The sequence below is a fragment of the Halichoerus grypus genome, chromosome 1, assembly GCF_964656455.1.
Source record: "Halichoerus grypus chromosome 1, mHalGry1.hap1.1, whole genome shotgun sequence".
Taxonomy (NCBI): Eukaryota; Metazoa; Chordata; class Mammalia; order Carnivora; family Phocidae; genus Halichoerus; species Halichoerus grypus.
Window position 1 is genome coordinate 80,129,744 of NC_135712.1, and position 20,256 is coordinate 80,149,999.

Sequence of the window (20,256 nt, forward strand, 5' to 3'; positions counted from 1 at the left end):
CAGGGGGAGAGGAAGCCTCAGGTATGAGACTGCAGACTAGCAAAACCAGGTGCTAAATAGTCAGCTCCATCCCCATCCGAGTGGCATGGAGTCAAAGCACCATGGAGAGGAGTCCCCCAGCTGCCACCTTGTCCATCTCAGGAGTTCACCAGAATGTAACAACCCAAAGGAGGCTTCATTTCTGTAGCTTCGCGGGCAGTGAATAACATCTTACAATCGAGCAGTTCTTTAGTTTCCAATACAGCTGCATTTTTGTCTTCTCATTTGGTCCTAGCTAAAACCCCATAAGGAAGAGAAGACACGATAATCTTCATGGTTTTTTTGATGAGTACACTGAGGTTTAGAGATTTTAGTGACTTATCCAAGATCATAGGACAAGGGGTAGACTCACGTCTGTTGCTTTTCTTAGTACTTCAGTAGCTAGTTCATAAAAACTTTATCAGTAGCCAGAGAGGGTCTGAATTTCAGACCCAGAGACAAACCAGCTTGTAAGTACCTGAAATAATCCTAGGAACTGGCATGCATAGCAGATTTGGGGCTATTTAAGGAGAGGTAAAATTTTATGTTGGGAGAAACATGTGGAAGAATTAATATTAAAAGATGCCCAGTGTAATGTCTTCCCCTTCCTCTCCTTCCTCTTCCTCTCCACTTCATATTCTTGCTGCAAAAGAAACTTTTCTGAGTTCAATCTTACTGCCGCACGTATTGGTAAACGTGAGTTGTACAAATGAGGCTACTGGATGTGGGCACTTAGCCACACTATGCAGTGCTTTGCACACGGTGGGCACTCAGAAGATGTGGCGCTGGCTTCAGGAGTGACATTCTGGGAGCATTCAAGTAAAATCGGTTTCCAGTTTAAAGTTTTCCAAGTACACAGTTATACTGTCTCAATGGCTTGTGACTTAGTACTCTCACCAAAAACTGCTTTTCCAAACTGGGGTGTGCATACTTTCATGGGAAAGGAAGCAAAGCTGTAGTTGCAACCGTATCCTAAAGTTTGAAAGATTCCCTAGAAAGTACTCACTATTCTCTTTCATTTCACAAAAGGGCCTAAGTCTTTTTCTGAACACGAACACAGAGATTGGACAGATTGCTTTTCCCGTGCCCCAGACTTACACGTATTTGAATAGATAGGCAATAGTGTTAATAGTTCTCAAGGAGTTTATCTGAATATTTTAAGCCATAAGTCTGGAATGGTCTGTAAGACAGTAAAGGCTAACAGGTACATTAAATTATATTTTACCTGGTGCTAATAGGTGACACATAGAGTTAGGGGAAATGTTCTCTCTGGGCCTAATTCTATCCTGGGCTCTCTGGTCCTTAACTTCCCTCCACCATACTTGAGATTTTTCTCCTTCAAGGAAACAAGGGAAGCAACCCTTTCATGAAGGTTGGCAGTAACTTTTTTTTAAGTCTTTTTTTTTTAAATTTAAGTAATCTCTACACCCAACATGGGGCTTGAACTCACAACCCAGAGATCAAGAGTCTCATGCTCTTCCAACTGAGCCAGCCAGGCGCCCTGGTCAGCAGTAATTCTAATTCAAGTATTTCTCTTTTCTCTTCAACAATTTCACTACCCTGAGGATGACATTCTGACACATGTTCCTTTCAAATGAGATAATGATATATCTTAAGTGTTTAAAAAACTCCAAAATTTCCCATGTGTGAGGTGTCCCAGCCATTGCTTCACACTGGCTAGAGCTCTAGAATTGCTACGAGAATCAGAATGGTTCTAAGCGTTCCTCTTTTTTACCACGAGTTCCCCAGCTGCGTGTTCAGTACACCGGGGGAGAGCTTCCAGACTTACCTGAGACTTGAAGTAGGTTTCTTGTGGGGTAGCAAGAACGTCTGCAGAGGCGATGTCTAAATGCATGAGTGTCTGCCGGAAAGAAGGCCGGTTGCGAGGTTTACTCTGCCTACAAGTTAGAAAAGATAGCTTGTGCGTTGCTGAGGCTGTGTCTGGGAGGATAAAGATTTTATTCTACTTTATCGAAAACATTTTTGGCTCCACGCATGGCTATACCTCAGGCCTTGTGCACATGCTGAAGAGCAAAAGGAAAACGTAATCAGGAGATACCTGTAATGATAAAATGGAAATCTCTAGGATCAATGGCCTGTTTGATAATAACAGTCCCTTAGGACTAGTAAAGTCATAATAGCTATCATTTAATAAGGCCTACTGTTTCAGGATATACCAAGTTCTTTATTTATCAATAACTCCAAGTCTGCCAGGCTTTAACCAGGTGATTCGCTCCAAATCCGTATCGGAGACTTCCCTGCGGTTTCAGAGAAATTTTAAACGTGGTTTTGAGGAAGAAGGTAAAAGAGAATCTTAGGAGAAAGAGATTTCTTACCACGTCTGTTTCATAAGGATTTTGAATCCATCAGGGCAAGTGGAAGGAACTGGAAGGTGTAGGCTATTGCTTCCAACACCCCAAATAATGGCTGAAGAGTCTACATCTTTGTAAGGAATCTCTCCTGTCAGCAGCTCCCAAAGCACCACTCCGAAAGACCTACAGTAGTACCAGGAACAGGTACCAAAGACAGTGCAGAAAGACTGGTTGGTATTTTAGTTCTTTATTCATGTTTAATCAAATATATACCCAGGGGCGCCTGGGTGGCTCAGTCATTAAGCGTCTGCCTTCAGCTCAGGTCATGATCTCAGGGTCCTGGGATCGAGCCCCGCATCGGGCTCCCTGCTCCGCAGGAGGCCTGCTTCTCCCTCTCCCACTCCCCCTGCTTGTGTTCCCTCTCTCGCTGTGTCTCTCTCTGTCAAATAAATAAATAAAATCTTTAAAAAAAAAAAAAAATATATATATATACCCAGTTTCAAAATTCTAATACCGCCATAAGAAGAACAGAAACAGCCAGGAAAACTCTGGAAAAGAAACTCAGTGAGGGATAATCAACACTGCTTGATATTAAGACATATCATAAGGCGGGACGCCTGGGTGAAGGAAGCGGCTGCCTTCAGCTCAGGTCACGATCCCAGGGTCCTGGGATCGAGTCCTGCATCGGGCTCCTTGCTCAGCAGGGAGTCTGCTTCTCCCTCTGCCTGCAGCTCCCCCTGCTTGTACTCTCGCTCACTCTCTCTCTCGCCTATGCTCTCTCTCTCTAGCAAATAAATAAATAAAATCTTAAAAAAAAAAAAAGACATATCATAAGGCTTCGGTAATTAACTCTGGTGTGTGAATAGACAGCCAGACTAATGGAAGGGAACAGAAATCCATAAATAGGCCAAATACATATAGGACTTGAGTATATGATAGAAGGGTATCCCAAACCAGTGCAGGAACGCTGATTAGTCAGTAAATGCTGTTGGGACAACTGAGGGTAAAATTAAATCTATCGCTCATCTTACATCAAGATACATTCTAAATGAATCAAAAATTCAAATGTGAAAAGAAAAAATGAAACCATAAACCCCTGAAAGAATACATGGGAAATTTTTTTCTTTTTACTAATCTTAGAGTGGTGAAAGCTTTCTTTTTTTTTTTTTTTTTTTTTTTTAAAGATTTTATTTATTTATTTGAGAGAGAGAGAATGAGAGAGAGAAAGCACATGAGAGGGGGGAGGGTCAGAGGGAGAAACAGACTCCCCGCCGAGCAGGGAGCCCGATGTGGGACTCGATCCAGGGACTCCAGGATCATGACCTGAGCCGAAGGCAGTCGCTTAACCAACTGAGCCACCCAGGCGCCCCTGGTGAAAGCTTTCTAATTATGAAATCCAGAAGCCACAAACGGAGACATTGATCAGTTAAATTGCATTTAAAAAAAAAAAACCTAGCATGGAGAAAGAACTCCACCATAAACAAAATAACAAAATGTGAAAAGTATCCATAATTCATACACACAAAAGGCTAATCTCCTTAATATATAAAATACTCTTATAAATTGATGAGAATCAAGATCAGAGAGCTTAGCAAAGGATCAGAATAGCTCACAAATAAGAAATTACCAATGGTTTGTAAATACATGAAAAAACGTACAACCTAACTTATAAGTTATAAGAAGGGGAATGCACATTAAAGCTGCACCCAAGACACCATGTGTTACCTAGATGGTTGGCAAAAATCCAGGAAGTTAGCACATTTTGTTGGTGAGACTGAGAAAACACTTATCCATTTCTGTTGGGAACGTAATTGGTATAATCCCAAAGGAGGACATGTTGGTGATAATTACCCAAATTACAAATGATCCCACATTTCTACTTTATCTTACTTACTCTGGTGTTACATGTAATTTTAACACATGCTATTATTTTGGTTTTAAGCCTAAAAGTTATTAGTAGCCGGTTTTAAGGATGGGAGAAAAGTGACTACAGGGAAATATACTATTAATAGTAAAGATTCGTAATCTCAAAGGAAAAGCTGATAAAGATTTTTAAAAGGCCAAAAAATAAAAAAGCATAGCTCATACGGGATGTTTACAAAAAGGGCAAACAACCCTATTATACGCTTCAAATAGCTCTAAAGCACATAACCGTATCACAGCAAAGTACATCACTGATACACTCAGTGATAGTCTGAGGCACCAAGACTAGGTAAACTTTGTTTAATGTATTTTATTTAAGAAGGTAAGAATTAGGTAACATATCTCCTGAAGACTTTTATGCCAAATGCCTATTTGAAGTAAACTTCCCATTTTCCAGAAAGTTCAGCATATTCTGTGAAGGTCTCCCAAACTGATGATTTACTAAATAGACATTCACCCTAATTCCCCTTCCAATCCTTCTCTCCACATTCATCATGACGCTGGGTAGTACCTCAGATAATAGGAGGCTGAAATCAACCAGCAGTGAGTAACACTAAAGAATACTTTGGGAAAGCAGAAGTGTTGGAGGAGGAAAGGACTCATACAGTGAAGCGGGAAAGGCTTTCTCGTCGGGACGATGGCACCGCTCACCATATATCGACTTTTTCAGAGACAGGTTCGTTCCGTATCACCTCTGGTGCCATCCATGCAACCGTGCCGGCGAAGGACATCTTGGTACTTTTGTCACTGAGTTCCTTAGATGTGCCAAAATCTGAAATCTTTACCGCATCTGTGTGAGTCACCAAAACACTTTAAAAAGAAATAAAGAGAACACCCAGATCATTAGTACTAATACAAATCATGACTGTAATTGGCAACTTTGTGTGCTGCCTCCTACCTTGTAGATTTCGGCCTGTGAGTTCCGGTATCACCGGGGCATTAGCTACATGCTAGACAGAGCATCACTCACACCGGGAGGCCACACAGCACAGCTCCCCCTGGTCTCATCCTGCCTCCACCGCTTGCTAACGTTGTGACCTCTGCCAAGCTACCTGATTCTTCTAAGCCAGCTTTCTCATCGTAAGATGGAGACAACTCAGGTCCCAGTGATCTTACCCACGATTCAAGCATGCAGAAAACTCTGAGCACGGTGTATAAATATTTTCTCATCTATATCAAGCAAACTCATTTTATTCATCTGTGGCTCATTAGAGAGTGCTGTCCTAGACTTTGCTTGGTGTGTGAGGTAATGCACTATGTTGCCTTTCTGAAATCCTCCAAGAGTTTTTGCTAAGGAATTATGGGCTATGGAATTTTCACTTGAATTAAAAGAAGAGATGTAAAACACCCATGCTCAATAAATATTGGTTTCCACCTTGCCAGTCTCAGACAAACCACTAAGAAAAACACTTTTTTTTTTTTTAAAGATTTTATTTATTTATTTGACAGAGAGAGACACAACACAAGCAGGAGGAGTGGGAGAGGGAGAAACAGGCTCCCCGCGGAGCAGGGAGCCCAATGTGGGGCTCGATCCCAGGACCCTGGGACCATGACCTGAGCCGAAGGCAGATGCTTAACGACTGAGCCACCCAGGCGCCCCAAAAAACACTTCTTTTAAAACACTGTTTAGGGGCGCCTGGGTGGCTCAGATGGTTAAGCATCTGCCTTCGGCTCAGGTCATGATCCCAGGGTCCTGGGATCGAGTCCCGCATCGGGCTCCCTGCTAGGCGGGGAGCCTGCTTCTCCCTCTGCCTCTGCCTCTCTCTCTCTCTCTGACTTTCATGAATAAAAACAAAACAAAACAAAACAAAACACTGTTTAAATGATGGCCAACTAAAATCACACATAGCACATGACACTAGGGATTTTTACATTAAAAGGCTAATAAGTATGCTGGGATTCCACCAATGTTGATAAGGAAAAGCTGGAATAAATTTAGGCTTAAGTAGATTCCACACAAGTCATGTTTGCCTTTTTATGGTATTTATCTGAAATGTGACCTGGAGGAAATTGCTTTTCTAGCATTAAAGATGAATACATCTGGTACCAGTCTAATTCAAAATATTAGTATACTTACAAACTAGACTGAATTCACTTGAAATAACCTGTTTAGAACTTTAGAATGTTAATGAGTTAGGGTTTCAGGGGCTTAATGATCTAGAGACTTAATAAGAAAAAGGCTTGATATGCAAGGTATCAGAATTGAGGTGGCTAGAAAACAGAAAACTTCTCAGTCTCTCTCCTCCCTTCTCTGAACCAGGGACTTCACATTTGTCCCTCTCCATGCCAGTATCACACGGCTGTCTAGTTACCAAACGGCTCTGCTTACAACTGCTTTAGAATACCTTCATCCACAACCGACCCCTAGTTTTGCACCTGATATGTAAAATTTACATACTTTGGAAATTTGGATTTAATGGTGTTAGTCATGGTGAAAATGCATATGGATTTAAATATCATGGGATATCTGACATAGTTTCAGAGCTGATGGTATCATTTACCCTGAAAGTCAGAAAAGGTGATAAGCCCCTAGAAAGAAAAACACTAGAAGCTTCCTCTTCGGCCTCTTTTGTGCTGCTCACTATGAGACTTTTTTTTTTTTTTAAAGATGTGACAAGTGTTGGGTTAGACATTTTATTTTATTTCTTTATTTGACAGAGAGAGACACAGCGAGAGAGGGAACACAAGCAGGGGGAGTGGGAGAGGGAGAAGCAGACTTCCCGCCGAGCAGGGAGCCCGATGTGGGGCTCAATCCCAGGACTCTGGGACCATGACCTGAGCCGAAGGCAGACGCTTAATGACTGAGCCACCCAGGTGCCCAGGTCACTACGAGACTTCCTGCTATGGCAAGGAGGAATGGACATGGGGAGAGACTACAGGGCACATGAGGTTAGAACTTGTGTAAAGTCTCTGAGACAAAGCTGGGGTCACACAGCCTAAGATTTAATGTGGGTAATGAAATCTCTCTTTAAAGCAAGCCAGACTGATCTTTGTCTTCTCAAAGTTAGTTTGAAACCCAAAGAGGCCAAGGCTGCCGGAAGTTCAAGGGAGTACTGATAACAGAGGGAAAGTCTTATTGGGTAACTTATTACCCTAATCTGTAAATGACAGGAGTTAAAGAAAGTAGCATGTGATTTTATACATTCTAAAACTTCCTGACTTCTTCCTCTACAGTTAATTCTCAAGGGGAACAAGGTGGTTAAGAAGGAGACCATTCAAAGAGGCCTTTGGCAAGTATTTTGTGTCCTTTGTGTGTATGTAGTGGATGACAAAACCAACAGGTTGTGTAAGAATGTGAGCAGATGGAATAAAGACTATAATAAAGTTTATTTGCAAGTAAAGCAAGGAGGGGGCTGTTCAGGGAGCTAACGACTATGATAAGCACTGCAGAGAACGAGGGTGATAAGCAAGAGCTGCTTTGAAGTTTATAATCAAGGACTGATTTGTATCTTCCATGGACAGGAGGCAGAAATCATTGTGAATCCCTCACCTTCACATGACGAGGAGGATGCAGGCTGGGGCTTTAAGTCTAAAAGTTCTGGGCTCAAGTCCTAGCTCCATGACTTTGGGCTATGAGCCCTCATTTTTCTTTTTCTTTTCTTTCTTTTTTAGAAATGGAGAAGGGGGGAAGTGGGGCAGAGGAAGAGAGAGAATCACAAGCAGGCTCCAGCCCCGCTCACAACCCCAAGATCACGACCTGAGCCAAAATCAAGAGTCGGACGCTTAACCGACTGAGCCACCCAGGTGTCCCCCATGTTTCTTATATAAAATAAGAAGAATGATACTTGTTGCAACTACCCCCACACAATTTTTGCCAACATCAAACCAGATGTGACAACGGATATTTAAAAAAATACCATAAACCATGAAAGCACTACGCAGACATGTTTTTGAAAAAAGGCTAATTCCTCTCTGCTTCTCTAAACCAAAATGTGATGAGAAATCATACAAAAAAAAAAAAAGTTTAAAAACAGGAGCTACGATGATATACACCATTTTATCAATTCCTTTCTTCCCTTGATGTGGTCTGGGGAAATGAATAAACACTCCTCTTAAAGTGGTTATTGACAGCCAAAGAATCATTTTGAAAACAGATCACTAGAAACAACTCTGCTTCTCTTAAATAGCCAGTTGATATTATCTTATGGACACTGTGAACCTTGTGACTATTTATTTCCTTCTTTGCTTAGACTCTAGGAAGGTCAGAGCCAGATCTACAGTCCACCTCTACCAACTGTACGAATCTTGTGGCATACCTTTTGTGAGCAAGCTTTAGTTCTAATGTTCTTATTTTCTCTTTGCCTCAGTCTCTTATTCATCCATTTTTATCCTATTGCCTACATTTCTGAAACTCAGTTTTTAACACAACAAATCAAGCCTTCAGGTGGGAAAGTTTGGCATTAAGTATCTGGGATGATGGAGAGTGAATACTTCAGTTAGTAATGAATCTTGTTTCACAGCTGCACAGTTAAAAAGCAACACAAAGGGAAAACTAGTGTCAGGTGCTTGGAGCTATCTGCCACATAGGTCAGTTGGTCAACAAGAATCCAGAAAACATGCAAAGAGAATTACCCACTGTGCCGATTTAAACTCAACCGAGAAAGTATGATGTCTGAAAACAACCGTGCTTGATAAAAATTCCCTTATTTCAAAGCAATAAAACAAAATGGCCGAAAAATCAGCTCCCAAACTCACTTAGGTGATTTGAGATCACGATGAATAATTTTATGGAGGTGCAAATAATTCATTCCACTTGCAATTCCCGTGGACCAGTCCACTAGCAATCGAGGTGTGATCTTCCTGCCGGCTCGCAAAACCTCATAGAGTTGTCCGTGGGCACAGTATTCCATGATGATGCAGTAACAGGGGGCCTGAGTACAAACGCCCCTTTCAAGAAAACACAAATATGTTTATAAATTCACACATACATACAAACGTACCTGTATACATATTTATATTTTAAGAATATTTAATACATTTAACGATTAAGACCAGTTCTCTGTCCATATAATTTTTAAAAGGCATAATCTTTCCCAATTCTTCAATTACCATTAAACCCCCTCTAGTCTGCAAGCTTCTCTATTATGCATATGGACAATTTTAGTTCCTTTTGTTCATTCCAGATTATCCCTATGTTGTGCTGGATCCAGTGCTTTTCTGTGGGGCCATTCCATTCTGGGACAAAGAGCACATTCCCTGAGACTTGTGTAGGCCAGGCGCTGTGTTGTGTTAGATTGTTAAGAGTAACTGAAATATCTTCCTTTTAAAATTAAATAGAAGGTTTTATATATAGGGTACAGAAAGAGAATTCAAATAAAATACTGCTATTTTTACTATTAATTGTTGAATTTTAAATTAGTCAAATTTAAGGTAACTAGTCTGAGGACCAAAAAAAGAGTCAATTTTGTGTATTATATAGTCTTTGGAAAAACATTTCTGCTTAGAATAAAAACAATATCATACAATGTAACCTATTTCTATGTGGCCTATATTTCCATCAATTCCTACATCTTCCACAAAGCCTTTCCTGACGATTCCAGTCCAAGAAGATCTTTCTCTAAATTCTTATGCTACCCGGGAGCCATTAGTTTTTTTTAATATGCAAATTTCCTCTCCCCATACAGATCATTGGCTCCTGGAAGGGAAAGGTCTTCAATTTCTTTTCTTTCTACCTTAAGGTCTAGAAGTTCACAGCAAGTCCTTGACAAATATTTCTTAACTTCACCTTAACTTTCTTTGCTGCTGACCCTTTGCACAAACACGTGCAGGTGCACGGGGTAGGAAGAGGGGAACTAGCATGGAAGAACTTCTATTTGTCAGGAATGTTCCATGTTTATGTAATTGTCTGATTTAATCTGCCCCAAACCATTGCACAACACATACACCCTCTTCCATTTCTATGGGTAAGGTTCAGAGAGGGAAAGTGACCTGCCCTAGATGATATACCTATGACAGAGCTTAGATTCAAATCCAGTCTAACGTCAAAGCCTATGCTTCTTCTACACACTCTGCTATACTCCCCTCCCTCTGTGCTTTGTAACTTCTGTATACACAAGCATATTGGGGATTCCTATATCAATGTTACCTTAGAAAAGTGATAATTAACTCTACTTCACACTTTTGTTCTGAAGATGAGAAAAGAGAACAATTATCATATACAATTCTCGGTATCCCATCTCTTAATAGTATGTACGCCTTCTTTCAAAACTTTCTAGAGGAGTTGAGAGTATTTTATCTACAAGATGCCCAGCTAAAGTCCTCCATGTCTTCTCTCTTAGGCAACTCATGTCTTCTCTCTTAGGCAGCTGTAAGTGATGAGGGAATGAAGAGGCCATAGCTTGAGACCATGGGAAAGTCCTATAACGACAGCAGGTTATGAAGAAGTAAAATTAGTCTTCATTTTCCCTGCCATGATATGCCTGTCAAATGCCACAGAGCTATTTCTACTACTCTCCGATCATTTTCTAAGCTACCCAGAATTCTCATCTTCATTTCTAATGAAAAACTTTTTTCAAGTTTCTGTTACTTGACTTTTAGGAGCACTTGGCGGAGCACAGATAGACCACAACTATAATCAGACAATTTAATTTTCATTACAGAAAAACAAAGGATAGGCAGGAATAATGTAATGTGCTTAAGAATATCAAAATAAATATCTGTTTGAAGCTACTCAGCATTCTATTTAACCCTGTTTTAACTTGTTGCAAACAGAGAGAAAGGGGTAACAGTGATATGTTATGTACTTTTCATCTTTCTTGACTGATGAGAGGCAATCATTCCATCAACCCTGTACTATGACAAGGCTTCTTAGTAGCTATAAATAGCAGCTCTCTAATCACTTCTAATTGCCACCTTTTCTTCCCCTTGGCACCCAATTCCATTAGGAACAGTCAGATTAGGTCTTCCTAAAAGATTGCTTTCAAAAAATTGGACGAAGAAAATACAGAATTCTTTTCTTTCACTTCCCCTTCCGTACATGGTTCTTACTTCAAAGGAAGCTGTAAGCACAGCAATCAGCATCCAGAGAGACACACTCAAATCTAATCATGCCTCGTATCTTCCAGACGGTCCTGAATGACTCATTGGCCAAGCAACTCATGGCACAGATGGCTGCACACACAACACTGCCCAAAGCCTCAAGAGCATGGTGTAATGAACCAGGGACACCGTCTCACTATTGGTTTCCATGTAGAGGTAAAGACTATTCGAGCATCTTCAGCCTAAAAAGTGGGGCACTGGCATGGCAGTACTCGTCCAAAATGCAGAAAACTGCACATGTAGGTAGGAGGGTCAGAAGAGTGAGGTACGGAACAGGTTGCGAGGAAAAAGGAAAGAGGAAAAAGCAAAAGGAAGGAAGGAAAAATAAAGCTTCTCACACCCATACTCTTGGGACACATTTCTGCCAGGACATCCTGGTGGTAAGCCCTCGTACCTGGGACAGACAGCCCAGCCCACATCAGGAGGCCAAGAAGCCATGCTAATCTGTAGAATATTCTGTGTCTCAAACTCAGCATCCTAGTGATTGAAGCTTGAAAGTTTCGTTAAACGGAAGTTAAATGAAAGGCCCTTCCTTCCATTTAGGATGTAGGATGCTAGAAGGGATGATTTTCTCAGTGAAGTAAAATGAAGGAAAGAAGTGAGTCTCTGATAGTCTGTCTGCTTAAAAATAATCCTTCTGCTGTCTTTTGAAATGTATCATCTTTGGAAAGAGTATAATTAGTCTCTATAGCATTTCATTTTCGTCTCACATCCTCCTGGCCCTAACAGCACAACAAAGGATGGGATCAAGAGGGCAACCGAAGCTCTCTCCCATGCCCACTGTATGCATGTCCCTTCCACAAGGAGATACATCCAAGCACTTCATTTAGTATCCCAGCTGAATGCTTCTCTCCTTTCCACATCTCTTTCCCTTTCCATAAAGGGAATCAAAACTCAACATCAATACTCATTTAAACCCATTCTACAAAACCTATCCCCAAGATTTCTATTCCTTACTTTAGGGATGTGATTCCAATGAAAAATGATCCCATGACATGTTTACCTTTACAATGAGAGTTTTATCGAGAGAGGATCCCTCTTGGGGGCTGGGAGAAGTTCCTCTTAGTTTTGGGAAGGGGAATTTGTAAATTATTCCCCTTTTAGTGGTAGCCTCATCAGTCATACTATTTTCCAGGACTGAAATACATATATGTCAAACGTATCAAGAAGCTCTAGTTTCTAAACTATCATTCCACCTGAAGACTAGCTTTCCTGTTCTTCACCTTCCCTCCTGTAAAGCCACTCGTCATTCATTTGTTTCAGGCTAGGGCAGAATTTAAAGCCCAGCAAGAGAGGGACCTCAAGGGAAAGGTACAGGCAGAAGAGATTACACATATTTAGAGCTCAGCACTGTCAGGTTTGGGGACTGCCACAAATGTACCTTTGTGCCTCCCCTTTTGCTAGTGATCCCCGCCAGTATTATGAAAATAACAGTCTGAACTAGAAAGATACGTTCATACACTCTTGAAAACAACTACATTGTGGAATGAACATAGCATATAACTTACTCTCATCAGTATTCCAGTGTCATTAGACTTAGAAAGCTGAGTGTTTGGCATTACTTGAAAAGGGATCTAGCAAAACCGGGGCAGGGAGAAACACTCTGAAGGTGCCTCTTACTACAAGTTCATATTTAAGAAGGGAGGCTAATAGAAACTAATAAAAAAAATTCCTCTCTGTTACACAGGGACTAATTGTTCTATGATCACTTCAGATATCAGCTTTGTTTTCTTAACTGAATTTTCGGATGGGCAGGTTATCTCAGAGTGACCTCCATCATCCCACTGGTGAACGAGGTTGATTCATCAGATATGATTGCTTGGTAAGAATCCATCGCTCCCTCTCTGTCCCATGTATATCCTTTCTGAGAAGGGTGTGCTCTGGCAAAAAGAACTACCAGATTATACGATTCTTAAAGACATGACCTTCATTTAATCATTCTTTGGTGCCCTCCCAAAATACCTAGCCCAGTACTAAGTCTATAGAGTATTTTCCATATGTCTTTCAAAGCAGGAACTCATATGTAGATATTGGGAGAAAGAAAATCTCTCTATTTCTTAAAAAAAAAAAAAAAAGAAAGCCTTGACCTACTTGAAAGCGATGATGTTAGGGTGCTTCAACTTCCTCAAATGCTTGATATCCGTCTCATTCTGTTCTCTCACTTTCTTGATGGCCACCTCCTCCGCTCGGAACTTGCCCAAGAAGACAGCTCCTTGGGCTCCACTACCCAGCCACTGCAGCTCTGAGATCTCCTCAAACGGCACCTCCCAAGTATCTAGGCACACAAGCGAGAAACAAACTTAGAGAGATCTCGGGATTTGCTCAGGGACCGTTCTATAAGGCCACTCTGAAGGTACCAACTTCAGCGTCACCCAAAATGATCTCTACCTTTGGACTCCCACCTGTAACGCACCAAAATATATAACCTTCCTATGGGTCTTGGTACAATAGATCAGATATTCTCATGTGTTAGTTCGTGTCATTTTCTTTAAAGATTTTATTTATTTGAGAGAGAGAGAGTGAGTGAAAGAGAAAGAGAGAGAGAGAGAGAGCACGAGAAGGGGGGAGGGTCAGAGGAGAAGCAGACTCCCTGCTGAGTGGGGAGTCCTACGTGGATGTGGGGCTCGATCCCAGGACCCTGGGATCATGACCTGAGCTGAAGGCAGATGCTTAGCTGACTGAGCCACCCAGGCGCCCCAGTTTGTATCAATTTTTAACCAATGAAATCAAGCAGATCGGAGATCTCCAATATACTCTCCTCCAAACAAAGCATATCTTGACATTCCCATGGCCCCACTTCCTCACTTCAAGCTTGCACGTTCAATCCACTTATCTGTCTCTATACCACTATCCCTATCCCATTACCCATTGTAAGTCAGTGTTGTTTTATTCCTCTTTGAATTTCTAGTGTAGATGCTCAATTAATCTTTCCTGAATGAATTTTCAATGATACTCTCCCAAGGACCTAATTATGCACAAAACTTATATTCATATTTCGCTTTTATTGAGTACTTACTACGTGCCAGACACTAGCATAAAGCTTTATGTATCTCATGTGCTGATCCTTTCAACAATCTTGGAAGTCTGGCCTTATTATGGTTATTTATAGATGAGAAAACTGAGCCAGGGAGATTAAGTAACTTACCCAAGGTCATACAGCTGGTAAGTGGCAGATCTCAAGAATTGGCTGATTCCAGGGACAGTGCTTTCTCCACTAATACCACATTGCCTCTTGCGAAGTAATTGAGAGGGTCATTAGCCATAATAGGTTTACTCATATAGATGCAGTATTTTCAAGTTTCTCTCTTTCTTAGAATTTGATTTTCTTTGCACCAAAAAAGTAACAGGAGTCACTTCTAAGTGGTGACATTATTGATGATTCATATTATGCTCTTTATCCTATGCTGTATTTTTTTTTTACCATGAGCCTGTATTACTTTTGTAATGAATAAAATGCTATTTTATTTTTTATTTTTTTTAAAGATTTTATTTATTTATTTGAGAGAGAGAACGAGAGAGAGAGAGCATGAGACGGGGGAGGGTCAGAGGGAGAAGCAGACTCCCTGCCGAGCAGGGAGCCCGACGTGGGACTCGATTCCGGGACTCCAGGATCATGACCTGAGCCGAAGGTAGTTGCTTAACCAACTGAGCCACCCAGGCGCCCTAAAATGCTATTTTAAATGAAGCACTTCAAAAATTCAATCAATACATGCTCTAATCTCATGGAACTTAAAAAGGAGAATATGATCCATTGATCCATCTCCTTGTCCCCCTTTTTATCAGTGCATTGTCACTACACTGGTAAGAAATAAACATCAAAGAACGAGGAGTCCCATGGAGTGAGGAGAGGATAATGACAATGTTAAAGGTTATGGGGGATTTTCATTAGATCACCAATCACTAAAAGGTCACTGTTTGCAGAATACTGAACAAGGTAGTGTTGAGTCAGCTTTGAAGATATTCTGGTCTTGAAAGCAAATCAACTCACATCTACTATGGTGATGAAGCAGCAGAAAGAGGTCATCAGTACCTGGAAGGGAACTACATTTCCCTCTTCTCTCATTTTCTCAAACTTGAGAGAAAATAAATCCCGTATACTCTTAATAAAATGTGGCTTCTCATTACAGTGGTTAAAACATGACCTTCCAGAGAGGATGACATAGAGCAGAACAAATTATAGTGAGGGTGTTTGACAGCACAGATATTTAACCCATTCTTCTGTTCTGAGCAGATTAAAGATATCTGCTCTATTGAAGTTAGATAGACGTTACATAAAAACAAATTTCCCTAAAATACAAATAGCTCACAAACACGAAATCACCGAATAAACAAATGATACCAAGTGAGATGCGGGAGGAAAGAGTGAGTTATGGGCTTGACTGCTTTGAGGATCTTTCTGGCTTCGAATGACTGACAAGTGTAAAGTGTCTCACGCAGTCCCACTTTCATCCCCACAGGCTTATCTGTGTAGCACACACAGGACCCAGATTATCGATGGCATACTGTCAGAGGGTTTTACTCGGGAGAGGTCTGGTGAAGAACTAGACACAGTGTTACTTTGGCCATTCCGGGGCCAAATAAAAGGACTATTACTGGATTCTGGGGCAAGAACATCCTGGGCAATATTTTTCTGAAAAACTTTATAAAAGCCCAAGTTATCCTAATTTTTCATAACTACTAAAATACTAAAATTAGACCTCTTGTGTGTTTTTCCCTATTTACTCAATCTTTATTTATTGTTAAATGCTAGAAACACCAGCAAATATTAGAAAATAAAGTATGTTATCCGCAATCCCATTCCATATTCAGTTATCACCTTCTCTTCCAGTCTTTGCTCATATGTGTGCAGCTACGGAGAAGTGGTAGGTGACACATAATCTTTTCTACTTTTCTCATGTATTGTGTATCCCCCGTGTATATACAGCTTTCGTTATAAGCTTCAATAGTAGCTTACTGTACCCTTTTACCTTTTCCGTACTTAAGTCCTTCCATCTTTTTGTTTGCTGGCTTAAATTTGATACTTTTTTCTTTCTTTATATTATTTCCTCAGACTCAGTTCTTAGGTTAGAGTACAGTTTCCTGGCTTTTGCTATACATTCTAACTTGCCATACAAAAGGGCTTTGCTAGTTTTTGCTGACAGTAGTAATGCAGGAGTGTGTGTGTCCCTTTTACTTTGCCAGCAATGAATATTGTTGATAGTTTTTTGGGTTCTAAGTTATTTAGGTGTAAAGTAATGTTTTATAAGCTTGCACTACTTTATTTATTTATTTAAAAGACTTATTTATTTGAGAAAGAGAGAGCGAGCACGGGGGCAGAGGGAGAGGGAGAGAATCCCAAGCAGCCTCCTCACTGAGCAGGGAGCCCAATGCAGGGCTCAATCTCCCAACACAGAGATCACCACCTGAGCTGAAACCAAGAGTTAGGCGCTCAACCGACTGTGCCACCCAGGCACCCCAAGTTTGCACTACTTTAATTGCCAGTGAAGTAGAATATTTTCTCCACATTTGTTTAATGCTCACATCTGCTCTGCATGAATTGCCACATTTATGCTTTGTGCATTTATCTGTCGGGGGTCTCATAGTCCTCATAAATTTGAAGGAGTTTTCTATTTCTTTGACACATATTAAGAGAATGTTTTTTAAAAAGACTTTGTATTTTATGGGGCGCCTGGGTGGCTCAGTCATTAAGCGTCTGCCTTCGGCTCAGGTCATGATCCTGGGGTCCTGGGATCAAGTCCCACATCGGGCTCCCAGCTCAGCGGGGAGCCTGCTTCTCCCTCTGACCCTCTCCCCTCTCATGCTGTTTCTCTCTCTCTCAGATAAATAAATATCTTAAAAAAAAAAAAAGAAAAAAGAATGTTAGCAATGAGGATGTGCAAAACTGGGGGCCCTGATAACTGACAGCAAGATAACGACATAACAATGGAACCTGGCTGTGTTCACTCCAGGGTTAATACCAGACTTTCTGCTTTTATAGAAAATGGAATCCTGTCCATTGGTACTCTTCCCCAGCTTCTATCTTCTGATTCATCACTATGACTATTATCTTAATTCCAATATCTACCATGATCTCTAAGACTGAGAAAAAGCCCCATGCCCACCCACTTTTAAGGCATAAGTTCTCCGTTGTTTGTATTCAGACATGGCTATGATATAATACTTGCTTTAGGACTGCGAACTATTTGGCAGTAAAAAATTTCAATTACACATACTACCTTACTTGGATTTCACTACCAACATACTAAATGGGAGATGAAGATGTCATTAAAATTTTTGAAAAATCAAGTGAAGTTTCCTCATAAGTACCAAATGCAGAGACACATCTGTTCTGTGTGCTATCCTTTGGATGACTGTAATCCAGGATTAAAGATTAGCTCCCTGATCCCAGAGCTGACAAGGAAAAAACTACCTTAGTTTCTGGCTAGTGAATCCCTTTCACGGCCCCCCGCAACACCAGCCCACAGTAGGGTATCCTGTCATCTGCTGAAGAGCTAGGCAGCTATAAGCTGCCTTGTAAGCTTAAGCTGACCAGGCCTGTTTCTTATTTACTCTTGAAATAAGCCTTTCTGGCAGTCCCATAATCAGAAGACTGATTAAATACAAGTTTACAGGACAATTAAAAAAAAATTTTTTTTTAAGTAGACTCCACGCCCATTTAGGGGGTTTGAACTCACAACCCTGAGACCAAGACCTGAGCTGAGATGGAGATTCGGACACATAACGGACTGAGCCACCCAGGCACTCCCCCCCCCAAATTTGAAAGGTCCTTTTGACAGACACATAGGATGTATCTGCTGCCCCTCTTTATGAGCCTGAACCTCAATGCTGCATTTGTATCCTGAGATCTCCAAATTACCACCAAAATAATTATTAGACTGGACAAGTTAAGACCCTAAAAGCCAAATGCAATTTTATCACGTAAGCAGATATTAGTAGGTTTTGTGTCTAAGCAGAGGAGAGGGAACTTTTTAAAAAATAATAAACTAAGGGTGGTTATCTCTGGGTTGTGGGATAACAAGTTATTTTTTATTTTCCTCTTTGTGCTTATCTTAATTCCCAATTTTTAAAATAATAATACTGTTTAACATTGAAACCCCCAACCTTTGTGTGACAAGGAACAACTTTTTAATTTCTTGAAACCTTAAGACCATAGAGGGGGAAAGAAGGGTGGAATGTGCAGGGTAGATGGGATGGGAGGATGTATGAAAGACAGTGAGACAGACAGACAGACCAACCCCAGGGACACAAAGACTTTCTGCATGTACAGGAATGGACGCTCTGACTGACAAATCCTGGAAAGCACACCTGGGATCAATTGATTTACCAGCAAATCCAATACACATACTGGGAAAGGGTATAGAGGGAGAGGTTTAAGAGAGGTATTGGTTTAAGAGAAAATATTTCAGAAATCAGAAAAATAGAACGCACGAGAAAAGTGGTCAATAGTGACTGAGGTCGACTGGCTGTTGTGGAAAAGCTGTCAACAGTCTCGACTGAAAGATACGAATATATGTGTATATATATATATATATATTTAATTTTTAAAAAGATTTTTATTTATTTGAGAGAAAGAGCTCACGAGTGGGGGGAGGGGCAGAGGGAGAGGGAGAAGCAGGCTCCCCGATGTAGGGCTCGATCCCAGGACTCCCAGATAATGATCTGAGCCAAAGTCAGATGCTCAACCAACTGAGCCACCCAGGAGCCCCAACATGAATATATTTCTAAGAGAGGGTCACAGAGTCCAACATTCAGATATAAAATAAATAAGACAGAATCTCATTTCTGGTCTACATTTCTGGTCCTTTCCAAAATTTCTTGATGAGAGAACTATTAACAATGGAATCATTTACATAATACTACAAATATATGTATCAAAAGCCTTAAAAAGCCATGAACCATTTTAACTCAACCATTTGTCTTCTAAAAACTTATCTTAAGGAAATCAAAGATATAATAAGAATGATCACAGACATAATGAAGGGTATGTGTGAAAATTAAGTAATAAACAGATGTTCATTGCAGTATAGCATATGATCACTAAAGATAACAAATTGCCAAGGAATAGAGGATTGCTTAAAGAAATCTTGGCACATTCACACAATTTAATACTGTGTAGGCATTAAAAATGCTGAAGAAGTATATTTCATGATATGGGAAATGTTCAAAATGTGAAGTGAAAAGGCATAATGAAATAGTTTGACTCTGTTTTTTTTTTTTTAAAGCACACACACAGATAATAAGACTAACATAATATATACCAAAAACATTAATAGTGAAGACTGAGGATCATAGATAAATATTTTTACTTTTGGGGGGAAACTTACCTGTATATTCCAACTTAACCACATATATTATTTTTGCTATCAGGAAGAAAAAAATTCTTTTAAAGAATATAAATGAAGTTATAAAGAACACTAGGGCCATGTGTTCTCTTTCCTTCAGAAGCATAATGCTTGGATTGGAATATATGAATATGCATGTTACACCGTGATGGGAGTTAATTTACTTTTTAAAAAGCTGTGGGATCTAGACATAATAATGCTTCTCAAGATTGGTTGTATATTTGTTCTTTCCTCACTGAGCTTTCTGTGCCTGGGCTGTAAGAAAATGATTCCTTTTTACTACAACCTAAACCAGGGCACAAGCTTTAGGCAGAGAACCATGTGGCGTCTGTCTGGTTTTGAGTTAATCCAGTGGCCATCAGACTTTTTGATTGCATGAACTTTCAATAAAAAAATTTGTAAACATGCACTAGGTGATTTATTTAAAAGTTATGTATCTGCACAACTTTATTAAAATACCAAATATATATGAAAACATGCATGAAAATAGAAACTTAAAATGATGATACAAGGAACAGGAGCTCTAACATTTTCTTCCTCGTAACACTGTAGATTGTCTTCTATGTACTCTACTTGACACCCCTAGACTGGACAGCTACAAAAGATGGGCTTTGGCCAGAAAA

At 40.3% G+C, this 20,256-nt stretch overlaps 1 protein-coding gene across 7 annotated transcripts in view; it reads right to left on the reverse strand.

The window, feature by feature from the left end:
- The window catches only part of MAP3K13 (mitogen-activated protein kinase kinase kinase 13), a 161,010-nt gene that overhangs the window by 19,919 nt on the left and 120,835 nt on the right, over positions 1-20,256 (reverse strand). For all 7 annotated transcript variants that reach the window (XM_078068190.1, XM_078068192.1, XM_078068188.1 and 4 more), the window contains 5 exons: positions 13,383-13,566; positions 8,949-9,140; positions 4,905-5,063; positions 2,355-2,513; positions 1,808-1,916 (listed from right to left, as the gene is read on the reverse strand). In XM_078068190.1, coding sequence (XP_077924316.1) covers positions 1,808-1,916; positions 2,355-2,513; positions 4,905-5,063; positions 8,949-9,140; positions 13,383-13,566 — 803 coding nt within the window. The remainder of the gene's footprint in view (positions 1-1,807; positions 1,917-2,354; positions 2,514-4,904; positions 5,064-8,948; positions 9,141-13,382; positions 13,567-20,256) is intronic.